Genomic DNA, 9,138 nt, shown 5'->3' with positions numbered 1-9,138 from the left:
TTCGCGCTCGCCGCGGTCCAGGTCACCGTGTTCGCCGGGCGCGGGGTCGCCATTGGCGTGTCTATCCACTGTCGGCTGGCCGCCGTGGGGTCAGTCGCCGTCGGGCTCCTTGCCGCGCCACACCTGGGCCACGGCACAGTGAGCTCGGGCCGGGCGCGGCGGAGCGAGCTTGGGGCCGGGCGACGACGGCGCGGGCACAGCACCGAGGTGGTCGAGGTGGCCCTGTGGGAGGTAGAGGACGAGCTCCCGCCGTAGCTCCAGGCCAGCAGCGCCTCCGTCGAGGACTCCTCCTCCGCTCCTTTGCGTGTCCGCTTTTTGACCTTGCGTTGGGTTCATCCACCGCCAGCCCCCGTCCGCCTCATGTCCGCTAGGCGGATATGCGACCTAAACGGACAAAATGTGGACAGAATCCGTATCCGTTTGGGTCATTGCGTTGGAGTTGCTCTCACACAATTTTACAACAATTGATAACTCCACATGACCACAATTACAGAAGACAAAGGGAAACATCAAAATAATGAGAAACTGAGATCAGATGAGGCTAGGACAAACACCATCACACCACCAGGTGTCAGCGCACGCACACGCAACAGAGGCTAGCACAGGGCAGAGGAGGACAGCAAGCAGCAGCATTCTCGCCGGATCTGATGGTGGTTTGCCTCCTCACCATTGTCGCTCTACCTCGCTTTGCTGGTGCCGGGAGGGCGTGCCGGGGCAGGGCAAGGAGAGGAAGCAATGCCACCGGCCAATTCTTCGCCGCGCTGGCGCACTAGCCGCTGGGGCGCTGCCAGCCGCCGCCGCCATGCGCATGTTTGGGGGGAATTCCCTATTCGCCGCATTTTGCGGTAAAATGTCGACCTGCCGCACACCCGTCGACCATTCGTGGGCCGGCCCATGTCGGATGCATCGTACAGAGAAAATCGCTAAAAAAAGAAGAGAGGGAAGCAATGCCACCGGCCAATTCTTCGCCGCGCCGGCGCGCTGGCCGCCCCGTCGACCGTTCGTGGGCCGGCCCATGTCGGATGCATCGTACAGAGAAAATCGTTAAAAAAAGAAGAGAGGGAAGCAATGCCACCGGCCAATTCTTCGCCGCGCCGGCGCGCTGGCCGCTGGGGCGCTGCCGGCCGCCGCCGCCACGCGCGTGTTTGGGGGGAATTCCCTATTCGCCGCATTTTGCGGCAAAATGTCGACCTGCCGCACACCCATCGACCGTTCGTGGGCCGGCCCATGTCGGATGCATCGTACAGAGAAAATCGCTAAAAAAAGAAGAGAGGGAATACTCGAACCTAAACCTCCCACTTCTGGAGATGAGAGTCTAGCCACTCGACCTTAACAACACTAGTGTCCTGTAAGTGCAAGGATATCTCCTATTATATGTTCCTTTCTTTCACGTTTTTTTGTTTTTCGTTTTCCTGTTTCTTTCTTTCTATATTTTATTTTCGTTTTAGAAATATCGCAATTTCAAAAAAGTTCAATATATTCAATACTTTATTCGGCTTTTTATAAAAAATGTTTGTTTTTTTTTGTTCAGGTTTCAAATAACATTCCGTTCTTTTCAAAAAGATGTACAAAATTTGTTTGTGTTTCAAAATGTATTCAGTGTTTCAAAATTTGTTCGCAATTTTCAGAAAATGTACGCGTTCTCAAATTTGTTCAAATTTTCAAAAAGTTTTGGAATTTCACATTTGTCCCCATTTTTCAAAATTTGCTCGTGATTTTCAAAAGATGTTCGCGTTTTCAAATTTGTTCAAATTTTCAAAATAGCTTTGGAATTTCACATTTGTTCCAATTTTCGAAAATTGTTCGTGTTTTTCAAAAAAAAATCACATTTTCAAAAAATGTTCACGTTTTCAAAATTTGGAAAGAAATTTAGAAAATGTTCAAGTATTTTTTTGAAAAAATTGTGCTTATAAAATTTTGTTCATACTTTCACGAAATTTTCCATTTTTAATTTTTTTGTTCACCAATTCAAAAAATGTTTGCTGTTTGAATTTTTGTTCAGAATATCACGAAATATTCCATTTTCAAATATTTGTTCACAAATTCAAAAAATGTTCACGGTTTCAAATTTGTTTGAAATTTCATAATTTGTTCACAAATTCAAAAAATGTTCGTGGTTACAATTTCTTTGGAATTTCATAATTTTTTCACACTGTTTCAAATTTGTTTGGAATTTCATAATTTGTTCACAAATTCAAAAAATTGTTCACGTTATCACAAAAACAATTTCTGTCTTTTCAAAGAAAAAATCACATATTCGAAAAAATTTCTTGTCTCTACTTTTTCATGAATTAAAAGAATGTGCGCACATTTTTAAAGAGACGCATTCAAAGAAACTATACTTTAAAACAAATCAATACAACACGTAATTTTGGGTTCACTGCAGTAATTGGTTACTGTTCGCTACAGTGCACAAGTCAGGTTTAGTTCTTTAATACGTGCGCTGCTTTTTAACCAACTGTGCTACTCTACTGTGTTGGCGACGTGTGCGCGGTCGCAAGCACTTGGTCACAGGTTCGAATCCTCATCGCGCCTGACTTTCTTTTTGCCATTTTTTCGTCCCGCGGTGAAGCTTCATGGGCCGGCCCAGTCGAGCTGCCCCTGTGCGTCTGGCCACCAATTTGACGCAAAGAGCGTCCAATAGGAGCTCCCTGTTTGGGGATCGCAAGCGAGGCCTTTCTCGGGAGTGTGGGCCGGGCCGAGTAAACGGGCCGAAACCCAAAGCCCTGGACGGCGATGGTGTCAGGCACCTTCAAATACCCGCCTTCGCGTTGGCGCCCGGCGTAACCGCCTCAACCAACAGCCAACAGAGCTCGCCGGAGCCCCAAGAAACCCCACCTCTCTCCACCGCGCAGCAGCGCCCACCGCCTCTGCTCTCCAGCGCCGGCGAGCGATGGACAGGTTCCACGACAGGCAGCACGTGCGGCTGCGGAGCCGCGTGCACGGCACCTACCTCCACGCCAACGACGACGGGCGGAGCGTCTCCCTCCGCAGTCGCCGCGCGACGCTGGAGACGGCGTGGACGGTGCACATCTACCGAGGCAACGACGGCACGTACCTGCTCCTCCACAGCGCCGCCTACGGCCGCTACCTCGCCGCCACGGCCACGCGGGCGCCGCTCGCGCTCGGCAACCTCGGCTTCCGCGCCGAGCTGCGCGACTACGACCAGCCGGAGGTGGGGGCCATCATGTGGCGGGCCGTGGAGGCGGGTTCCGGCGGGGACGTCATGCTACGCAACGCCGGCGGCCGCTACCTCCGCGCCAACGGCAGGCACCTCCCCTGGAACACCCGCGTCAGCGTCGACGACGCCAACAACACCAGCACCATGATGTGCTGGACCCTCCAGACCGTCCCCTCCAGAATGGATGTGCCTATCCCTCATTATCCTGTTCGCGTGAGTTCGCCATGACCTGCTTCTTTCATTAGTTACTTTCATTTCATTAGTTGGGGAGCAATTTCTGGTTCTGTTCTTGCCGTTGCTCCGTTTCTTGACTTCTTCTGAACATAACCATGGTTCTTGATCTCTGCTCCTGAACATAACCATCGTTGTTTGTGGCTCCTACTGCAGTCCCCCGGCGACTGGTTCGGGCTCAGGCCGGGGGTGTGGCGGACAATCCGGTTCGTGCGGGCGAACGGAGAGGGGTTCTACGCCGAGGAGGAAGGCTGGGATGCCTTCCCTTTCAGGGGGAGGTCCGTGCACCATTTGAGGGACGAGCTGTCCACCCGCGTCAACCTGCACATCTTCGACCTCGTCGCATGCGTCCGAGCGGGCCGCTACGGGAGGCCGACGCCGCTCGTCGCCAACCTGCCCCATGGCGGCGCCGGGGAAACCCTCGAGATCGTCGTCGTCCAGTGCGGGACTCCTGGTCAGAGCCTCCCTCTCCATGTCCTAATTAAGTTCCTAATCATCTTGATTAAATTTGTTAGGCACAATGAACAGATTTTGGTGTCGATTTCCTGAATGTCCATGATCGGCTTGTGCTTGAGAAACAGTTTACTGAAACTGCTAAAGTCTTTGTTAGTAATAGTTAACTGAATCTGCTGTGGTCTGAAACTGTTTTTTGGGGGGGTGTCTGAAACTGTTCGGAGTTGGCAATTGTCTGCGACTGCTGTAGTCTTGTACGTACTACACAAGTAAAGGTGCTCTATATATGGGGAACAAATCATTTCACAAGTAACATGCTTCCACTCAACCTTGAAGTGGAAAGTGTTTTCCATACTTGATTCAGATATGGAAAGTGCTGGTTACAGTCAAACTTGATTCAGACAATTCAGTTCCTCTGTTTGGTCCTATTCGCCGCCAGTAATGCTTTTCTTTTTTGTAAAGCCAGTACAATTACGGAACTTAAAATTCCAAATCAGTTGATTCATCTCTTATTTCAGCCTTAACGAAAAAGATTTAGCCCATTTTCCCTGTGTTAAATAACCTGTGAACAAATTTTGGTTCCTACACTACTTTTGATATTTAGATTGTTGGTCTGCTTCCTAGTGATCTTCTTTGCCGAGAAATGTACTGGTGGTCTTGAATATCTTTTGCGCAGATGTTAGATTAGATATTGCTTACTGCATGAACATGATATTTACAGTCTTAAGATGCAAAAGAAATATTTAGAGTCTTGCTTTAGTGAGTGCTAGTCTGATCATGCTTGGAAAAAGGATATTATGATAGGCACTTTTCTGAAACTGATGTAGTCCTGTAGAAAGGTAAAAGTAGTTGAATGGGAATAGTAGGTGCCAGTGCCATGTGGATTTATCAGTCTGTGTACACATGGTAAAAGATTGTCTGATAATTCAGTTCGTCCTTTTCGTAACATCTTGCCGCTATTAGAAATTATGGAACCCAAAAAAGCCAAATCAAGTTCAGTCATCTCGTTTCATCTTTGCATAGAAGATACTAAGTTTCTAACCTGTTAACAAAATTCAGATAGTATCCTACAATAGATAGTGCATAAAAGCTTAGTTCCTTGCAAATTATATTGTTTCAGGTTTTGACTTCTTGATCTTGTCATTTATATTGTTACTGATTAATGGTCTGATGCCTAACTGACTCATTATTTCTGCTTATCCAGTCTATGGTAGGCTGCGATACCCGGATGTCCACGCAGAGTAGAGAAAGGTCGGAACAGGAGTCGTGAGAGTTCACCTCCTCAGAATTTTGGCTCGGCACAATGACAGCAGAGCTAGATGCCTACTTTTACATATAGATAGAAATAGGTCGAGAAAACTTATGAGCTCTTGTGTTTCTACTGCTAACTAAAACTTGCTCCGTTTTGTCGACGAGACAGGGGGGAACCTGTCTGTTATGTCCTCACGGTTCTATGATTCAGAACTTCTGAAATCGTTGCCTCCAGCCATGGAGTATCGTTCTTCTGGCATTCATCTCTGTGGTGCTTCCCGAATGAAGCATTTACCTGTAGGGGTTCTTGCGATGGGTTGATGATCTTTCATTTCTTTTTTGGATGATGATGCACCAAGTATAAATGAAAAGGCAGTGGTTCTTGCCAGTAATGAGTTGATGATCTTGTGTTTCTGCTAGGCTATGAACTTACTAAAAATGCAAAATGTAGCGGCTTTCTGTGAGCTGCTGATCGTGCTTCTAGTTGTGCTGTTTTGAGTGTCGGCAATGGAGTAGGAAAAAGAATTTGTAACGTATGAACAAAATTCAGATTTTATACAGCAGCACTACAAGAATGAAAACTGCACATTACATTGTTTTCAGGATTTGAACATAAGCTGCCTTCTTTTTCTTTCGCTGTCTTTGAGCAGACACTAGTTCACTTCACCATTTCCAGCTGCATTTCTCTTAGATGAAGCATCTGAAACATTGATTTGGTGTCTCTTGCTGTGAGAGTTGAGCACTTGGTGTCCCCCTTTCTAATCCTGTTTGTTGGTTATGTGCAACAGCTGGTCCTTTTGTGGTATTCTATTTAGCAATTTACTCTTAAGAAGATTCATCGTAGTTCAGAGAGGTTTATTACCAAAAATAAATATTCACAGGGTTTAACAAGATTCACCAAAATGAAGCTGTAAGCTTTGCTCTTAGTTACCAAAAATGGCTAGCATTTGTCAGTAACGTTTTAATTTTCTGAATTCCTGATGATAGTAAGATGACACTTGGGCCCTGGAACTCAGTTAGCAGAAGTTACTAACTCAGTTAGTTCTGAAATTCAAAAAAACCAACCTTCTAATTGTCTCAAAAAAAAAAACTAACCTTCTGATATTTTTCTTCGAGAAAATCAAACACTTCCTATTGATTTTTACAGATAGTGGCTTTGGAACCCATGGCGAAACTATTATACGAACTAGCATCACAATCTACGTCGCCACAATATGCGTTTTTGTTATCCCGTTTTTGACGGTGGACGCTTGGTGTGAGGTCCTAGACATGATAATGGCCTCTTCACAGTTTTTACAGGAATCACGTGTAGGAAGTTTGTACCCGGAGCAGTAGAAATTCGACCACTACCCCTGCATTCCACCATGGGTTCCAACGAAGCCACTAGCACCCGTCCCCCTGGTCTTAACTCGAAGCATGTCGGAAAATCAGCTCCAACGTGTTGGAAATTCAGATTGAATATCATGTCCGGTGACAGGCAGGGTCGTGGCGCCCCCAAGCTCTCACAAATACTGCTCCCTAACCCTAAGTGTCCACTTGTCATAGGAAATTAGTTAGATTTAGTAGATTTGCCCCCTCCTAGCATTACATGAGACGTTTAGCCCCTTTATCTTGAATTTCTAGTTTCTTTTAGTGAAACACAATACAGAAGCAGACACACACACATATCATTTTTTCCTTTTTAAACTTTATTGTTCTTTTTGAAACTTGTTCAAAAATTGGGAAATTTGTTTGGAATACCCTAAATGTTCTTGTTTTAAAATATTTTTAGAATTTTAAAATATTCTGGAATTAAAAAAAATCACATTTTCGAATATTTTGTTCACAGATCTAAGAAATATTTGTGCTTAAAAAAAGTTGATAATTTCTTAAAATAGTACATTGTTTTTAATTTTTGTTCAAAATTTTTATCAATTGTTGGAAATTTGTTACCAATTTTGGAAAAGGTGTTCAAACTTGTCAAATTTTCATACACAATTTGAAATTTTAAAATTGTTGACAAATTTCAAAAAATGATTAGTGCATAACAAAATGTTCTTGTTGATTGATAATGGCAGAAATTACAAATAAATGAAGCAATCAAATTAGAAAAAATAACTAAATGCTCACGGATGCACTCATTTGGCCTAGTCTAGCACACTCCTCTCAACTAGTGGTTTTTTGGACTGTGGATACATGACCCGAAATTCTTTCAGCAGCCTCGCACAGACATATGAGGCATGCATGCCAAATTTGAATGACTTACGACACTGTTTGCATGTCCAAAAAATGCAAAATCTGTCGGAAACTCAAACAACTTGGCATGATGCCTTGAATTGACCATATAAGCTCATGGAATAATTTGGGTCATGTGACAGATGCCGAAAATAATGTGGTCTCAAACGGACCCTTTCGCCTATCCGAACACCCTCCGTTGAATATGGTCTATTTTTGGACATCCATAAAATGGTCTAACTTTTGCCAGTAGGCGGACATACCCATCGTAGCCACCCATGCCAAGTTTGAATGAATCCAACACCGTATGCAAGTTGTGTCACATCTGACCATTTATTGACCATTTTTTCACCGAGAGAACTTCAGAAAATGCAAGAATTGCCGGAAACTCAAACAACTTGGCATGGTGCTTTGAATTGGTCATACAAGGCCATGAACAAAAACATACTCTCAAACGAACCATTTTGGCCTACTCGAACTTCCTCCGTTGAACATGGTCTATTTTTCTACATGCATGAACTGATCCCAATTTTTGCAAGCAGGTGGGCATGTCCATGGTAGTCACTATGCCAACTTTGGACGAATTTGGACATTGTATGCAAGTTGCGTCACGTCCGGCAATTTATCATCAAAAACTTCAGAAAAATGTAAGAATTGTTGAAAACTGAAACAAATTGGCATGGTGCCTTGAATTGGTCATACAATACCGAGAAAAAAAAATTGGAGCCATTTTAGAGATGTTGAGAAACGAAGTGCTCCCAAATTGACCCGTCTCGCCTACCATGAACACGGTCTATTTCTTGACATGCATAAAATGACCCCAACTTTTGGAAGCAAGTGAGATTTCCCATGGTAGGCATCCATGACAGGTTTGAACGAATTCTGACACCATATGCAAGTTGCGTCACGTCCGACAATTTATTGGCCATTTTCCACCAAAAACTCCAGAAAATGCAAGAATTGCCGAAAACTCAAAAAACTTGGCATGGTGCCTTCAATTGGTCATGCAGGGCCATTTAATGGATGTCTAGTAATGAGCTGCTTCCAAACGAACCCTTCTAGCCTACCCAAGCACTCTCCGCTGAACATGATATTTTATTGGAAACCTCAGGACGGACCCCAACTTTTGCAAGCAGGTTTCCCATCCTGCATATGTGTCATCGTGGTTTGTGCTCTCCCATGCGACGGCCCCAAAGCCCCCTCCCCACATGATGGTTGTTGCCTTCCATAAAGATTGTGGCGCCACTGCCGTACGCGGGAGGGCGGCGGCGGCGGCAAGCAGCCGACGGGCTTCATCCTGTGTCCTCCTCCTTCCACTATGATGCAGTAGTCTTAATGGTTCCGTCCCCACTTCGTCCACAACATATACGATCCCACCTCGACGGAAATGGTAGACGTGTCAGAGTGGTTCCAACGCATGATGCAGGAAGCTCATCTTGTTGACGGCGCTCAGGGGCCGAGGTGGACAGTGGCTGTTGGATATGGAGAGGAGGACAAGGGGGCAGGATGTGTGCAAGTGTGAACGCCGCAAAATTAGAACATATGACCTTTTGGGAGGGGGTGTGCAAAAAGTGTCACACCGAAGTAGTCAACCTCCCACCCCATGCAAGTCAAAACTGATGCAGGGTGGATAGGACCGTGGGCAACACAGCTGGCAAACTTTTAGGACCCATATATGCATTTTCATAGTATTCGGACTAATATGACACACACCGAACAGTTTTAAGACTTATAGTGTATTTTACTCTTAAAAAATGTTCATGCTTTCAAAACGTTCTAGTTTAAAAAATTTCATGCTTTCAAAATGT

At 45.2% G+C, this 9,138-nt stretch overlaps 1 protein-coding gene across 1 annotated transcript; it reads left to right on the top strand.

Annotated features, from left to right (window-relative positions):
• The first annotated feature begins 2,811 nt into the window (after positions 1-2,811).
• On the top strand, positions 2,812-4,307 carry LOC125518402 (uncharacterized). Its single transcript, XM_048683254.2, has 4 exons — positions 2,812-3,394; positions 3,569-3,866; positions 3,941-4,017; positions 4,230-4,307. The coding sequence occupies exons 1-4, from the start codon at positions 2,894-2,896 to the stop codon at positions 4,305-4,307; spliced, it is 954 nt and encodes a 317-aa protein (XP_048539211.1). The 5' UTR covers positions 2,812-2,893.
• Positions 4,308-9,138: the final 4,831 nt, after the last annotated feature.

Source organism: Triticum urartu, chromosome 7A, assembly GCF_056163025.1.
Source record: "Triticum urartu cultivar PI428250 chromosome 7A, HENAU_Tu73, whole genome shotgun sequence".
NCBI lineage: Eukaryota > Viridiplantae > Streptophyta > Magnoliopsida > Poales > Poaceae > Triticum > Triticum urartu.
This window is presented reverse-complemented; position numbering and strand designations above follow the sequence as displayed.

Bases quoted from the DNA above. Each gene is read 5' to 3' on its own strand.
- LOC125518402 (XM_048683254.2), top strand. From the start codon at position 2,894: ATGGACAGGTTCCACGACAGGCAGCACGTGCGGCTGCGGAGCCGCGTG. The intron at 3,395-3,568 runs GTGAGTTCGCCA...CTCCTACTGCAG, and splicing joins TCCCTCATTATCCTGTTCGC to TCCCCCGGCGACTGGTTCGG. The intron at 3,867-3,940 runs GTCAGAGCCTCC...CACAATGAACAG, and splicing joins CGTCCAGTGCGGGACTCCTG to ATTTTGGTGTCGATTTCCTG.